The 17,262-nt window shown below is 37.1% G+C and overlaps 1 protein-coding gene across 1 annotated transcript; it reads right to left on the reverse strand.

Moving 5' to 3' along the window:
* Positions 1 to 2,308: 2,308 nt before the first annotated feature.
* On the reverse strand, positions 2,309 to 15,943 carry NCLN (nicalin). The gene is made up of 15 exons (XM_072404724.1): positions 15,627 to 15,943; positions 13,182 to 13,372; positions 12,128 to 12,272; positions 11,919 to 12,013; positions 11,530 to 11,610; positions 11,107 to 11,210; positions 9,433 to 9,521; positions 8,821 to 8,960; positions 8,402 to 8,580; positions 8,127 to 8,214; positions 7,999 to 8,037; positions 6,844 to 7,007; positions 6,410 to 6,463; positions 6,135 to 6,213; positions 2,309 to 2,810 (listed from the first exon to the last, which is right to left on the reverse strand). Exons 1-15 carry the CDS (start codon positions 15,799 to 15,801, stop codon positions 2,751 to 2,753), a joined length of 1,683 nt encoding a protein of 560 aa, XP_072260825.1. The 5' UTR covers positions 15,802 to 15,943; the 3' UTR covers positions 2,309 to 2,750.
* Between the last annotated feature and the right edge of the window lie 1,319 nt (positions 15,944 to 17,262).

A 17,262-nucleotide genomic window follows, 5' to 3' on the forward strand; every position in this document is an offset into this window, starting at 1 on the left:
AACCACCCTCCTTGAAGGATCATCTGGTACACAGCCACTTCACTACCCGGAAACTTAATCTACTTAAAACCAAAGGCATCTTTCAGTGTGGAAGATGTTCCCAATGTAAATGGGTGAAAGAATCCTTGAGTTTTTAACTTCCCAACGAGAAGATACATCTTCCTAACACTTACATAGACTGCAATACCCAATGTGTAGTGTACCTGACTCAAGAAAAAGGATTTATGAGCATGTGTACTCTATAAATTCAGGCAAAATTACAACACCTCAGAGTTACCATGTCTGTACAATGCACAATTATAACCCACCCACCCACTGACAATAAATTATTGCAATGTGAATCCAAATGGATTTTTGACCTCCAAGCTACTAAAAAAAAAACAGGTCCTTATGATGTCCTTAGATTTAAACCCTTTCTTTCTTAAGGGCCTAAATAGTCACACAGTGATATACACCTATGAAGTACACAGAGATACACACATTTGATGTGTGAGTGAATGAATGAATGGTATTATCATCCTATTAACATCATTGAATCTTATCTGTCTTTATTATCCTCCAAGCTTGTCATGTGATCATGAACCATGAATTGTTTCATTATTACACTTTGAAATTATGTTTAAGGAATCTGCTCATTATTGTTATCTTGGACGAAATTTTTTTACTTCCCATATACCTTTACATTATCTTTATTATCATCTTTTTTATTGGTGATTGTACATCATTATGTTTTGTTATACAGTTGCTCTGACTGGTTCTATATGCACACCCTGATGAAGCCCAATGGCGAAACGCGTCGAGATAGAGATTTTGGAGCATTTATAACTGTTACAACTATTTAGTCAGATAATTAACCGTTTAGAAAGTAAGTATCCCTATTACTATAAGTCTAGGGCTGCCTTTGCCTCGGACCAAGAGTTGACTACACACTTTCACTATTGTGTTTTATAAATTGATTATTGGTATCACTACATTCACTTATTTTCGAGTAAAATTTATTTGATCATTGTATGCCAAAAAAACCCTTGTCTTCGTTCTCCTTTTTTAATATTTGAATCATTAAAGGGTTGGCAGAATACTTCCTGATTATCCAGGTAGGGTCATACTTCCTTTTTCCGATTTTTCCTTTTTCAATATATTTTTTGTTACCTTTGCCGATATTAGTATGTCAATATCAATACGTTTTTAAGGTAGGCATGGTAGATGTGGATCTTAAGTCTAGTACTACTTAAAGACTACATAAAGATTTTATTTTGGCTAAAGTAGAAAAAGGTTCCCTCTATACCCCCACTTTATTTGCCCAGGTCACCATTGTCAATAATGCAGAAAGATAATCCAAAGATTTGGTGATATCAGAGCAAAAGGAAAAAACCTCGCCAACAAGGTGCACACAGCAAACAGTAACTTAACATTCTTGTTATACTCAAAACAAAAAGGTATTGGCATTACATACACTCTGTGTCCAGATAAGGAAAAGTAATTTATGTGCATATTAAAAAAAAAAAATGCTAGATCAAAGTGTGGAAAAAAACCCTTGCCTAACAGCCAGATCTTGGAGCCTGTAACTTGCATGTAAAAAAACAATCTTGTTCTGCAGAGAATTTGGGCTACTTGGCATTGTCTAGGATCTGCTCAGCAGAGGAACAGCATCAATCTGACTACAGAGTTTGAGGCAAAAAGATTGTAATACTAGGTAGTCCCGGGGTTACATACGAGAAAGGGACTGTAGGTTTGTTGAATTTGTATGCAAGTTGGAACAGGTACATTGTTTTAATAAATGAAATTAGGACAGATGTTTGTCTCAACATATTAGGCAGCATGGTGTCAGTTAATGTATAAAATCCTGTGAGTTAATCACAAAGCCTAGACATTCATTTACTTCTGGAGCAAGCTGTGCATTGATATGCAAAAAGAAACAACTGCAAAGATGGTCTTGATCATTAAAGAGTTACAAGAGGTCAAAAGAGCTCAATCATTAGGATCACCCACAACCTCAGTTGTATTTAGTAAAACACAACGAGCAGGAAAGCCCCATTCTGCACACAGCGAGCAGGGAAGCCCTGTACGTATCTAGGAGGCGTCAGTATGTCAGATGTCCTTAACATGGGGACTGCCTGTTCTCAATAAAAGTGTCTAGCAAACAAACAAACAAAAAGACTAGACTTGGTGAAATTGGTAGTAGCCCACATTACTTCCCAATGTCAGTTGAACTTTTTAACTCCATCTGGTGTCACAGTCATTTGTAAATTATCAGCTCAAAAGAACTTTATAAGACAAATCAACATTAAAAATCACACATCATGGCCAATTTTGTTTTAACATTTTTTAATATTTTACTCATCAATTCATATTTTAATTAAACATTAATGACCAAGGAATTAACAGTGAGGAAGTCAGTGCATGATTTGAAACAAAACAACGAAAGGCAAAATGGTGGGAAATTCCCTGGTATCATAAATATTTAAACCACACTTTTTTCATCCTGAGTACCCGCAATGAGAGGTCCATTTCTTGAGGACTTAAACTGCGCCACAGAACCACCAGGTCTAGTCAGCAAGTTCCATTGTGTTCTACGCAGTTTATTTAAAAGGAAGGAACAAACAAATTTAAAAAAAAAAAAAATATGATGATGATACCATTGACATCCATGCAGCAGAGTTTATGTTGACCTTCAAACTCCAGTGCTTAAGAAAAAAAAATACTGGACCATTAAGCTCTCAGTAAGCAAGTTATAGCTTAGGAATGTGTTCTCAGACCTGTTTTGGCTTCCATGCAACTCTTTGTACCAGTTTGTAAAGAACGCCAAAGTTCTGGGAAAAAAAAAAAATTTACATTAGTTTAACCATTTTTTAAAGCTGAACTCCTAAATAAGTAAATAATTTCTAAATTCATACTTAACCTTCCTATATACTTAGGGTCATTTACAACCCAGTTTTATTTTTTCAATGAATATAATGAGTACTACACAAATTTGTTTATTGCATCAAGGTTTTTTTTTTACTTTGTCAGGATCCTCTATGTATAATAAAACAAAAATATTCAATTTCACTAAATTATAAAATGCGGTGGTGAAAATTATGATCTTTGTGTTGTTTAGGGTCAGTTTCGACCCAGTTATAATATAAGATTATATAACAATAATTAGTGCCAAAACTGAAATCATACACACGCTAAAATTACCCCTGGGATCACCATGTTTGCTGTGACTAGAGTAAGTGACATCAAGACATGGTTTGAATTGTTCATGCCACTGTCACTAAAAAAAGTCATAATTTCTATGACAAACCTTGAAGAAAAAAAAGTCCATGGGGACATGTGGAATGACATTGATGAGGAATGCCTGGATGCTTATAATAGTGTTCTTCTTGCTGCAGTGTACAGATCCTGTAAAGAGGCCACTCAGTCTCTGGGATGCGTCATCAGGCAGAACAATTTTCCGGTCAACAATGTCACTTCCGACCTTTCAAATGATATCAAGAGTCCTCAGATTTGACAACAGGGATACCAGAGCAAAAGCTGACAAGCTTGCTCCAATCAGGGATGTCTGAGAGAAATGGGTGCAGCTCCTTCCACTAATGTTTCACCCTGGGCCTCAGGTGACGGTAGATGAACGTTTTGTACCTTTCCATGGAAAATGCCCCTTCTGGCAATACATGCTGTTGGGTTAGCACAAGTTTATTTAATGTCAATTATGTCTCACCAACAATAATGCTTCACCAGTATATGCTGGTATATGTATACCATATATGAGGTCATCCTAAAGGAATGCAGGACATCCTTTAACTGGTATCCTTATAAGGTAAAATACTGATCATTGGTCAGTACTGGTCAAACACTGGCCATTGTCTCAGTTTTCTGGATAGTTAAAAACACAGTGCCATGCTTAATAACTAGTCTTGACCAGAAGTAACTGTATGCAACATGTTTTTTGATCATCTGCCAAGCCATTTATTTGGAAGACTCCTTGGATGATGAATGCAACTCACTTCCGTAGCTAAGTATTTTTGTTATATCTAACTGTTTGTAACTGCATTGTTTTATCTATCTGTCTTTATTATTAAATAGTATAATTATTCAAGTCTTTGTGTTATCTCTCTTTGTACACTTCAAATTGAACCCATCAATATTTTCATAAACTGTCACAACTTATATCCGTGACATAACACATTCCCAGTAAGCCAGGCAAATAAGGAAAAAAAATCTGGGCAGCCTGTGATGCAAAAACAAGCTATGAGTGGAGTCCACAGATTTACACAGGCAAACCTGCAAGTGACATCCAGAGAAAAGTCTAGGAAAACATGTAGTCCTTGATATGACTACTGGACTGCGGGGTCACAATATCACTTGTGACAATTTTTTTTTTTTTACGAGATATGACCCTGGACAAGAACTTCTCAGAAGGAAACTTACCATGGTAGGCACAATGAGAAAAAATAAACCTGAGATGCCAACCAAAATTTTGCAGGTGAGGGGCAGGGCTCCACTTACTTCAAAATTTGCATTTACAGACACCACCACTGTTTGATATTGTCCAAAAAGAAATCGGAGTGTGATACTCTTAACAAAGATGCAGCTGTGTCATCAAAAACTGACAAAAAGCCCGTACTTATCCTGGATTACAATATAAACCAAGGAGGAGTGGACAACCTGACTGCCACCTACACTTGTCAGCGAATGACCAGGAGATTGTTAATGTTTGTGTTTTATAACATCTCAGGTGTGTCTGTGTACAATCTGTTTGTGTTGTGGACCCACATCCACCTGGGGTGGAACTGAACCAAAAAAAACAAGCGGAGAAGGTTTCTTGAGAAGCTAAGAAATTCTCTTGTTAAGGCGCACATTGAGCAGAGGAAATAGGTTCCCCGAGACCCAGTCGCTGCAGCCTCGCCAAGCACTCCGTCCATGTCATGAACAACACAAAGAGCATCAGTGCCAGCATCCTCAGCCAGCTCTGGCTCAGCATCAACCAGCACAGCTACAACCCTATTGAATCCACCTGATTCTAAAAGAAATAGCTGTCAGGTCTGCCCTAGCAATAAGGACAGGAAGACAAATACATTATGCTTCCACTGCAAATAATTTTTATGCAAGGAACACACCAAAAGTTTCACTTTTTGCCACACATGCATCTAAACAGACACAGACATGCATGTTCTTACGCAAATAATTTCTATTAGTTTGATTTGCCTAATTGGTTGTTTACCTGGTTGTTTGTTTACCTTGCAAATCTACATTTTGTAATATTACTTGTTCTACTTTTATTTTTTTGAAAGAAAAAAAACTTTTTTTTGCCTTTGTTGAATATATATGGGTCAAAATTGACCCATAACACCATAGATGCTACTATAGTTAATATTACCATAAAAAATAAAAAAACAAATATTTAGGAGGTCATATCTACACTATATACCTAATTACCCCTCCCCCCCTCTTTTTGTAAATATATTTAGGAGATATGTTTAATACCCCTCAGTAATAGTCTAGTAACATAACAACCTTTTATTTACTTATATAATTCTCTTGAGGTTCATTTTACCATTTAAAAAAAAAAAATAAAGAGGTATACTATCAAAGAAAGGCCAAGGGGGTCACACCAAAAATATTAAAACCAATCTTTTTATGAATAAGGAGCCTAACAAGGTAACCAAGTGAGGTAAGAAACAAACTGGATGAAAAATAATTGTTTTGAAGGTATTTTATGGCTGATTTAAGACACGGGTCAAAACCAACCTGTTAATATCATGGATAGTAACAGTAAGCTAAGTAGGAAGGTTAAATCTTAGTGTGCCATGTGTATTTCTTCTAGAGGTGTGCAGTAATTCAGCATGAAACTTTGCCCCTGTGCAGGAGCTTTCTGTATTAATTAGTAATCACTGCTGCCCACAGTCCTTATGGAGGGTGATTAATCTTCTAGGGTATATGCAGCATGGGGGTGATGGCAGTGCTATTTTAGCAATATTTGCTGTATTTAAGTTAATTGTTCAGTTTTTAAACTCTCGACCAGCTATGTCTGTCGGAGTGTTTATTTATCCTTATTTACGTTCAGCTTTGTCATTGCTACATGTATTTGTGTGGTCGATAAACTTTAGGACACCAAATAAGTCTTCTGTCACAGAATAAGGTTGTATCCATACCTGAACTGCAAAATATGAAAGGCCAAGGTATGCTGCAATGCACAAAGCTAAGAGGAGATCAAATATTGCTGGCTTCACCCTGAAAGGTAAAATAATTAATTAGTGCTCTATACTAATATGGTCACACAATGTTTCAAAGACCCTTTACAATCAGACATCAAATGGCACCAAAAACGACCAACTATTTTAAAATTGTCAGTTGCAAGCACCAAAAGACTGTATATATTAAAGATAATAAAAAAAAAAAAAACTTTAATTACAAACAAAAGTCTCACCGATATGCATTCATGGTTTGCTTCAACTGGTCATAGAACACAAATTCAGGGTCTCTGTTAAAAAAAAAATGAAAGTCTTAGTAAATAAGTGCAGTACACATACATAAAATGTCTAAATTACATACATAATTACATAATATTGAAGAAGCAAATTACTTGTGTGACAGATAATTTTTACCCTTGTGGGGTCTAAGCCATTTTCTGACATATTATGAAGGTATTCCCTTCATAACAATTAGTCTGTCGCAATAAAACCTCTAGACCTCTTTATGTGATTGCATATCTACTCTGAATATTAAGCATCAGCATGAAGCGGTCCCCTGCCAACAAATTCTATTTAAAACTGCAGTGAATGGAATATTCCTGCTTGAGAGACTGCAAATGACCCAACTCATACAAAGATCAGAGGCAGCGGTAATAACCATACTTCTTACCTTTTGTCAGCCTTCACTTGATAAAGTTTCACATCCTTCAGATATCGGCTCATGTAATACTCCAGAGTGCTGATGACAGTGCTGTCTTTATCCACTAGCTGTGCAGCTCGTGGCTGGCTTGTCAACCACTGCATCAGTGCATCCAACTGTTCCTTTTGAACTTGCTGCAAGTAAAATGCAAACAAATTTGCACAAGTTCATTTTCAAATCACATTGCATGCTTTTTCATTTTAAAACTGTTCTCAACATACACTTTGCCAAGTATGTACAAGAAATCAGGGCTATTGCCCCATAAATTTAGTGTGAGCCTGGGCTTAATAACATCATTTTGGAGAGGAAAGAAATCCTAATACCTAATCAGAAGGCAGAGATTTCCTCTCCAAACTTCCCAACACAAACAATACACTTTTCTAGCAAATGACAAAAGTGTGTTACATATACATTTAGCAATCTTGAAACTGGGGCACATGTGCAGGCAGGCAAGTCAAGTCTGCCTATTAATAGTCAAACACAAAAGTCAAACATGCCAATTTCAATTAAATAGAAAAAAGGTGCAATAGTTGTGCGGTTGTCCTGAACAATATCCATGAGTTTTTATTCAGTCCCCATAGGTAAGTTCCTGCATTAGTATAAATGTAATGCATCTTAATAAATGTTTGAAATGCCAATGAACAACTTCTTTTTTGTCAGGAAATATAAGTGTACAGGTTTGTTTTTTACATTGCCATTGTGGACCTTCTTTTGAAAATGTTATTTTTTTGCCTTTTATGGCTTTAATACTTGCTAATATTGTTTACTCATTTCAGGTCTCTAACAAACTATTGTGAAAGCTAAATATTTTGCATATTCAGAAGTGATCAGCAACAGCAGGTTTTTAAAGAGAAAAGTATTATCCATCAATGTTGATATTAAATAAACACCACTATGATGTATATGAGTGAATGTGACATTCAACTTAGGTAAACCTTTCTGATGCATGTGGTTTATTGTTTAGGTTTAATACAGTGATTAATTCACCTTCAGTGAATGTCATAGTCACTACTTTATTAATATGCCCCCCCCCCATGCTTAAGTAAAACTAGAAAACAAGCTTAATTTTAGGAAGACAAAATTATATAAATCACTCCAGCAAAGGACTAAAACTAAACTTCTTACCATCTGCTGTGTAAATATTTGCAGGTCAGCTGGGGCTCCCTGTAGTAATGAAAAAAAAGTCACTTTTATATGAAGAAATATTCTGTGTGGGTAATGCATAAACCAGTGCAGTTTTAGAAACAGCTTACCTTCTCTGTAAGGTTATAAACGACACGTGTTAAAGCCTCAGCAATAATACGGGTGTTGCGGGCCAGAACATCTGTGTCTACTTTCCACCTTTAAAGCAAACCAATGTCAATGAAAGTCCATGTTTTTAAATAAAAATAACAATAATATATACAGTGCCTAAATAAAACATCAAAAATTTTTGGTTAAAAAAAACAAAACCTTTCTAAGCTCATGTTATTGCTAAGCAATGTAGCATGGACATAATTTCCCACACAAATATTAGTGATCATCTTGCCTGAGATCCAACACACTGTTACGGTGGCCATTGCGATGTCCTTCTAAATGAGAGATGGTGAAGGAGGGAAGTCTTCGGATAGCAAACCGCTCATGCTCCCAGGCCAAAGTATCTTCTGCCAGGTTGATCTTTTTATGAACCATGGAAAACTTTACTTCAGGGAACTGACTAGAAATAATCTTTACCAAAAAGATAAGAAAAATAATTAAAACACACAAAAAAAGTATAATAAATACTATCTATTAGAAGAACAGGTCACACGCTCCCAATTCCTTGTACTCTTGTTGCCAACAACAATCTTACAGATCCTTTCATGCTGTACAAGAAAACACTCAGTCAGAATGGTAGAACAGGGAAAGAAAGTATACACTTTACATATTAGTTTGCTAATCTATTTATCTTGAACGTTAGTCATTTACCATTTCCAACTCATTTAGGAAAGCATGCTGCAAGGTTCCCTCTTTTGGAGGCTTGGAAACATGGAGGTGCAAACTGTTTCCATTTCCAATGGTATCCAGACAAAGTACAAAGGCCACATTGTCTTGAAGTAGGCTAGAATCTTAAAAAATAAAAAATAATAATGTGTAAAATTTTTTGTATTCAGACTAACAAAAAAATTAAATTACAATCCAAAATCCTCTCCTACACATCAAAATTAGGGGAAGACCAAAACAACTGATAACGAACAATGAAGAAGTAGGCTACAAGAACATAGCCACAGATAATTAGATTTTTTTACCTATACCATTAAAACGTTGCTTGGACTGGCTATGCCATCTCCTTACAACTATGTAGGCTTTTTGTTTTGTTTTTAGAGAGAGAAAAGAGTATAAGAGTAGAAATTCTGACTTTTATACTTCTTCTGCAATAATGACCAATAAAAAAATTAAGCCAAAAGCTAAGCAAAACAGCCAGACAAATAGCATTTTCTGAGGATGATCAGTTATGGCAGTCCACACACTTATCTCACACAGGTTTCCCTTGACCATTTTTTTCTGTGGCTGCTTCTTCTAGTCAACATGCTTCAGTACCTGTGTGATCCAGGTGATCCTCTAACCATCTCTTTGTCCCCTGATAATTAAACTTCCCTCCTCCTGATGCGAAAAACAGCAGATTGTAGCTGTACATGGGAGAAATGAAAAATAATGAACAGTGAACAATAAATCATTATAAAAATAAATAAAAACAGGACATTACATAAGAAAGCACATACGTGCAAAAGCAAATTCGACAGTTACCATCTTAACCAGTAAATAGAAATAAAAGAAGACCAGGCCTGTGTACCTGTAAAACGCATAGCTGAAATCAGTAAAAGTTTTAGATGCACTATCCTTTGGGCACTGATTAGAATTAAAAATATATTCAACACCCCATCCATCAAAGGCATGTGTCATCCTGGTGAAGAGCATCTATTCCTTTTGTATGTCCCATTTGTATCAAAGAAAAATGTGTGCCAGGTGAGGACAAGATGCATTAATGTGCAAATGAAGAAGCTTTTCTGCTCTTGTAAAGCCTGAACTCTAATGCAGAAAAAAAATGTTTGCTTTGTAAGGGTTTTGCCAATGAGAATAAATTCAACAATAGGTCCAAAAAACATTTGATACCTGCAGCAGCAATATAAGACTGCACATATTTTGAAAAACTCCCTCTAAACAGGCAGTCATCTCCGGGTGCCAGAAAGGATCCTTTGTAATCTTCTAAAGCAGCAAGGGACGCCCAAAACCTAATCAACTAAATTATGCAAACAATAACCCTAGAGAGGCAACAAGCCCTCACCCCTCACTACTAAGTTAGTTATTTTAACAAGTAGCCAAATTTCCTGATGGCAAAACTGCAAAGGCTGAATGGATGAAATGTTAACGGAAAATTCTTACTATAATATTCTAAAAGCAAACCCTGAGGATGTCTTTAGGAACCTGGAAGTAGTACAGGTACACAAAGCAGACAGTCTGCCTCTATACATGTAAATAGAAATTATAAATATTTTCAGGGGCTATATATGGGGGCCCCATTTTTAAAGGAGAGAATCTGACAATCCGCAAACATCTTTAGTGGTAAATCAGCCACTATCATTTTAAAACACACCTGAAAAAGCAACAATATCAATGATCTGTTTGGCTACCTAATCACCATTGTAAGAGGGCCCTTTTCCACTGACCACCAATGTATTTAAGATGGCTGCAGACTGTACCCTGAGCTGTATGTTACGTAGTCCTGACTGCTGCCTTTGTACACTACATTGCACATTTCATAGTAAATACCAATAACTGGTCTGGCTTACTAAAACACAAGATATCTAAGGATATATCCCATGCAGTTAACTACTAAATCTTTATGCCGCTCTGTACACTAAATACCACAATCAATTGCACCTTGTATACATGTTACATTCCTTAGAGCAACATTGCACATTTAATTATGTACTTGGGCTAATAGAAATTTGGGATATACACAAATTTAGATTTGTTACAGAAATTATGATTTTGCAAAACTTTTCATTCAAATAGAACTTTCACCTAAAAATAAATAAAATGGTTCACACCAAATAAAGTTTCAATGCAAGACAGAACACTGCAAAAAAGCAGTTGAATTTCTGCAAGCCTAATATGAGTGTGAATAAGGTCTTGCTCAATTCATTCCCAGTCAAACAACCAGTTAAAAAGCTGGTTTAACTAGGTCAAGTTTTCTAGGTCTGGCAATCCAACCTGGCATGTGTTCGCTTGTAAGTGTAAAGTCGAGAGAAGAGACGTGCCAGTTCCAGAAGTACAGCCACCCCACTTCCATTGGAATCAGCTCCATATGACAGCCACTGAAAAGAAGAAAACAGTTGTCAGAATACCTCTGTTTTGAAAATTCTTGCAATTATACTTCTATAGTGCTTTCAAAGTTTGCCATCAACACATTTTGCTTTACACATCTGCCATTGCATACACAGGAAGCTTATTTTAAGGCTTCACCCAAGATCATATACATTTATGGATTTCAAATATGTAATTTAGTCTTTTCAATGACCACTTAGGGAAAACACATACTAATATATTACGAATCTCATAAAGCTACAGGTAAAATGTAAAACACATACAGAATGTCCTGTACTCTAGATTAGTATGCATGGGTGTGAGAATTACCGGAGCAACTCCAAATGAGTCATAGTGAGCCACAATAGCAATGGATGGAAGGTCTTCTGAGCCAAGACCAGCCAAACGTCCCTGAATAAAGACAAGAAAATACAGGCTAGTGAGTAATAATTGTAGTAGAGTGGGGAAAAAAAAAACACACACATTGAAATGGTAATGCTAAAATTCCCTGAAAACTGCAACCATCACTTGAGAGGATCATACCATGAAAAAAAGTAACAGTTCAGAAAATAACGCCACAAGAAGTGGGACTAGGCACTGAGCTGGTGAAATTTGAAGATGAAAATTACATACATACACACACTAGGAAATTACACTTTTATATAGAATAAAAAACATCAGAGATTGTAAATATTGCAATATATTAAATGCAAGTTTACCTCCACACTGGTCACAAGCCAATCATTAACAGCCTTACTCTGGGCTCCACTAGTCACCATCTGAAAACCATTGGCTGTGGCTGTATGAAGAAGCACTGTAAAAGGTAGAAATTATACGTTACATGATTATGTGATACACATAGCATCTTAGAAAGTATTTATCCTTTATTAACTGTTTATATTAAAACCTCATCCTAAAATTCTGTCACCTTCAGCAGCAGAAGAGGTACCCTGACTTGCAGAAGCTGTAAGAGTCTGTTCATATATAGATAGAAGCTCTGCATCTTCAACTGCAAAGTATACTGGGACTTGAGTCTCCATGGAAAGCATCTCTGGCTCGATATCCATGAATTGCTGCAAAACAATGAGAACAGGGAAAACATTAGTGCCATATGCAGTAATGTCTACAAAGATTAAACTACCCCATGCTCCTAAATTCTACATAACAAAACTATATTCTTAAAGCGTAACTAAACTCAGAATTTTCACTTTACATAAAAGGGTAGACAACCCTTTTATGTAAGGTAAAAATTCTGTTTATTTTTTGTTTGTTTTTTTCAGTGCAACACCCTTAAAATAAAAAAAAATTAAAAAAAAAAAAAAAAAAAAGGTGTGCAGAAGGAGATCTTTCGTCAAAAGGGAAAAAATTGCTGATCTCACGAATGCGCAGTGAGATCGGCAAGTTTTTTCCGTCATCTAGGTCACCCGATCTCGTGCCTAGGTTGGGTGACGTAGGAACAAGAATCCGGAAGAAAAGGAGAAGATGGCGATGCCCTGAACACCGGCCTGAAGACGGATGCTGGGACGATGCGGGACCCGATGGAAGAGACCTCCGGACCAATTGACTGACCTGCGGGATTGAAGGCAAGTGTATTTTTTTGTGTTTTGGGGGACTTTTGAGTTTAGTTTCTCTTTAATTTAAACCACCTCCAAGCTAAATTTGTAAAAAGAGATCCTAGAGATTTTAGTCAGTAAGAAAATCTATCTATCTATCTAAGTTTTTATCTAAGCATAAACACAGTATAGAGAGAAAGTTTATCAGAACAAAACTGCCCTATGAAATGCTAGCTGAATTGCTGCGATATTGGGCAAATGGCTTTAATACTATCCTAGAACAAACTGGATGCAGAACATCTGACTTATTTCATACGTGCTACAGTTCAGAGACTTGAAAGCATTGAACCATCCAAGCAACTAGCAATATTAAAGTCAGCAAATCACTTTTCTTTCTGTAGTTTTACCAGCAACTTGGAATTCTCTCACCTGAACGATATCTTGTGGTAGGGCTGCCATGTCTTGGGGCAGAATTATTACCACTGCCCCCGCTGATTGGCGAAGAGCTTTCTGATACTGCTGAAAGGAGAAGTCTGCTAAGCGCATAAGCACACATCGCCGACTAAGCAGGTCTGCCTCTACTGTACGAGCTTCTGTGTTAAGTACCGAATTGCGAGTACCTACACAAAGAAAAGTATAGGTAAATAAAAGTTTGCATAGGCCTATAGGTATAGCACAATAAGATTTTTCTTTCTTACATCAATATCAAATCTATCATCTAGGACAGATTACAGCAATTCTTTAAACTATTGCATTTGATTCTAATACAAAAGACACACACTCGGGGAACGATCATCGGTGATTGTTTCAGGTGACAATTCAGTAACATTTTCTGTACAAAAGGCTGCCTGACTCTACTTAGCCTCCTTTGCTCTATGACAGTCCATAAACCACTGGTGGTCCACAAGAAAGTTTTGGTGGTCCAAAGAAAAATTTGGACATTATTTGCAATTTTTATGTTTTGTTAATATTAAAACAAAAATAATATTCTAATAAATTCCTATATTCTAAAGGACAATTTTAGCTTTTATATTGCACTAAATTGAAGAACTGTACTCGAAAAAAAAGGGAGGCGCAGCGTGACATCAGTGTAGTTTAAGTTGCATGAGGCAACTATTGATGAGCTGTAGGCTTCAGTATTGTTTCGACTATTACAATAGTCACCCAGCTCTGCGAATACCAATTATCATCTGATTGTTTTATTTTATTTGTTTATTTCTCAGATGCTCTTTTAGGTAAGTATGACCTTTTTTTTTTTAACTGTTATAATTAATGGCATCAAATAGTTGAATTTGATAACTATTATTTCTTGTTTGGTCTTAAATCCGAATGAAATAAACCCATGAGTGAGAAAAAGAAAACTAATTTTTTGCATTTCTTTAGTACTACCAAAAATAATACAATTAATGGTAACAGTAATACCTCACTTAGCTGAACAATAGCTGAACAATGAATCAGAGCCCTTATTAGGCACCATTGAGACCATAAATATTATCTTTTAAAAAAAAATTCATATCATTGGTCCACGGGATTAAAAATTATGAATTTAGTGGTCCGTGAGGTCTGAAAGGATGGTGACCGCTGCTCTCTGAAGAGGAAGGGAGTGGGATAACCGTAGGAGGTGTCGATTCATGGGGACAACCATAGGTTTTACAGGGACAGCAGTCATTGGTGATCAAACATGTCAGATCCCCAACAACCTACTGAACAATGTAGAGATACATCTGTGCACAAACTAGATTTTCACCTAAGACAATCATGAACAATCACTTTGAGTAACAAAGATGTAGTTTGCAGGTAGGTTATCCTATAAAAAAGACAACCGTGACCTTATCATTCCCATAGGCTATGAGCATCAACCACTCCAAAAAGAGGGAAATTACAATTTGCTACATTTTGTAGTTTAAAAGCCAATCAGTACTGTCCACTGGGGTAATTTGGCAGCAGGACATCCTCCTTGCCACAGCTGTAAATGTACAATCTGTCTCTTTGACCTTAATGTGTATGACTAAGGTTATGTACAAACCTGCAATAATTGTCGTTGGAAAGCATCTTTCATGATCCTTTCCAACGACAAACGGTACAACCAGCACCGTTCTGCTCTCTTTGGGGGGGGGGTGTTAGTGGTGTTAGTTGTCGTCCGTGCATCCACCAGGGCGACGAACAACGGGCACTGTACACACACAAGATTCTCGTCCGATATCAGCCCTGAGTTGATTATCAGACGAGAACTATTACACATGTGTATGTAGGCTAGTTTTGCCATGAATAAATTCAACAGTGTAATTATTTAAAAGCTAGGTATCTTCCAAACCTTATGTAAATCAGCACACCCTCTCCAATCAAACTGTAGATGAATTACAAAACAAAAGGATGTTTACAAAACATATGTCTCATGTAAATATATTGCAAAATGAAAACAAAAACCCAGTGTGGTAAAGATTTAGAGGACCTATCAGGATGGTATGGAATATGTCTTCTTGATGGCATGATAACATGGGCAGACACTAGGCCTGCCATTCTCTCACTACATCCAAACGCTGAAAGAAATAATCACTCAGCAATTCAGCTATAAATCACTTTAATGATGAAACTGACCTTTTATTGACCTCAATGTATTCCTAGCTAGAAAACACCAATGCACACACGTGACACCTGTCATAGATATACTTGGCCTGATCGAGTGACCACCCTCACTGGGCCTAACCATTACCCCTGACAGTCTAAGGGAGGAGTGATTGCACGGGGTACAGGATGTGTATGGCGAGGAGCAGGCTGTACACGGCTTGGTATAGGAATATGAATCTTCATTCATATTCCTATACACATCCTGACACAGGCATTCCCGGGCCGGGGCCCCCAGCTGTCACTGACCGTAGCTCTGTCCCTGCAGGTCGTATTGTTGCATGCGGTACACGGTGAACTCATGGGCAGCCTCGGCCTGAAGCGGGGACACGAGGAGAAGCACAGCGGGGATGAAGACGATGAAGGTAAGCGGGAATGACGCTTTCAGCATATTATCAAACACCTCTCCGGCTTCCTCCAACATGATGCCGGTCTAAGGGAGAGCTGCCAAAGGGAATGAAGGGAATTCTGCCGAGAGACACACAAGAACGGCCGGGAAGCTAAGCAATGGCGAAACCGCAGCCAGTTCCCATCCACCACAACGACCTGGAAGTGATGGCAGCAAAGGAACGGGAAGTGGGTGGAGCTTACACTGAATGACCGGAGAGCCCGGGTAAGTTAAATCACAGAATCAGCACAGGTTGATATTTGGGGTCATTCGTGAGAAAAAACTAAAAGTACCGGTGTTATTTTTAGGGTGACATAGAGAAGCATTGATATTAAACCAGGCAGAGAGCAGCCAAGTGACTGAGATCTCTGTTATTATTGAAGGACCAGCAGGCACTGTATAGACAGCAAACACGAAAAGTCCAAGAAAAACATCCAATAAAAAACCCCTCAGGCAAGGAATGGGCAACTAAAAAGCTGGGTCCTTATAGGTTTACCTAATGTCATTGTTTGAGGAGACATAATGGCGGGGTGCATGGAGGAGAGCTGTGCCCACAGAGCTGAGGTACAGCCATGTCTGACACTATTGTGGCTGCAAATTCCATGGAATTCTACAATTACAGCATTCTTCAGTTAAATTCAAATCCAAGCCAGCTACTATTTGTAGCCATGATGTACAACCACCAAATAATTTGAAATGTCTACTCCCTTTCTTTACAGCAATTCAATTTTTACTTTGTTCAAGTACAACAATATAATACATTTTTGTCCTAGAAATGACCAATTATCACACACACACACCATTATATATTTTGTAACATCATTTAAACAGCCCGCCAAAAAAAAAAAAAAAATTTTCATTAAAAAAATGTACACAAACAATATAATCTTTATCAAATGCTTTTTGGTAAATATATCTGTATATATAATACAATAAAAATAATGAAATTGGGCTCTCTTTATAGAAAACGGAATCTGACAAAAAAGTGCCCATGAAAGCGTACCTTTCACTTTACATAAAAGGGTAGACAACCCTTTTGTGTATAAAAAAAAAAAAATAATTTTTACTTAAGTCTTAAGTGCAACACCCTCTTTAAAAAAAAAAAAGTGCAGCATTATTAATAATAATAATAATTTTTAAAAAATGGGAGCGCAAAGCTTCCCAGGATACCTACATGACGCATCCCAGGAGGCTCTTGGGTGCTCCTTCTGCACATGGCTGCACATGTGCAGAAGAGCCCTTTTGCATTTACGTCACTCGATCTTGCGCCTGGGTCAGGTGATGTAATAAGAACCTGGAAGACCGGGAGATGTCCCTACCAGGTTGTACCACTTTATAACTACAGGTAGTCCTCGGGTTACATTCAAGATAGGATCTGTGGGTTTGTTCTTAAGTTGAATTTGTATGTAAGTCGGAACTGGTACATTACTTTAATAACTGCAATTAGAACAGATGTTTGTCTCAACATTTTATTAGGCAGTGTGGTGTCAGTTACTG

The sequence above is a fragment of the Pyxicephalus adspersus genome, chromosome 3 (assembly GCF_032062135.1).
Source record: "Pyxicephalus adspersus chromosome 3, UCB_Pads_2.0, whole genome shotgun sequence".
NCBI classification, from domain to species: domain Eukaryota; kingdom Metazoa; phylum Chordata; class Amphibia; order Anura; family Pyxicephalidae; genus Pyxicephalus; species Pyxicephalus adspersus.

Excerpts from the sequence above, each read along its gene's own strand:
- NCLN (XM_072404724.1), bottom strand. The coding sequence starts at position 15,801 with ATGTTGGAGGAAGCCGGAGAGGTGTTTGATAATATGCTGAAAGCGTCA. Across the intron at positions 12,014-12,127 it reads TACCTCTTCTGCTGCTGAAG|TGCTTCTTCATACAGCCACA; the intron begins GTGACAGAATTT and ends TACCTTTTACAG. Across the intron at positions 11,211-11,529 it reads ACTCATTTGGAGTTGCTCCG|TGGCTGTCATATGGAGCTGA; the intron begins GTAATTCTCACA and ends TCTTCTTTTCAG.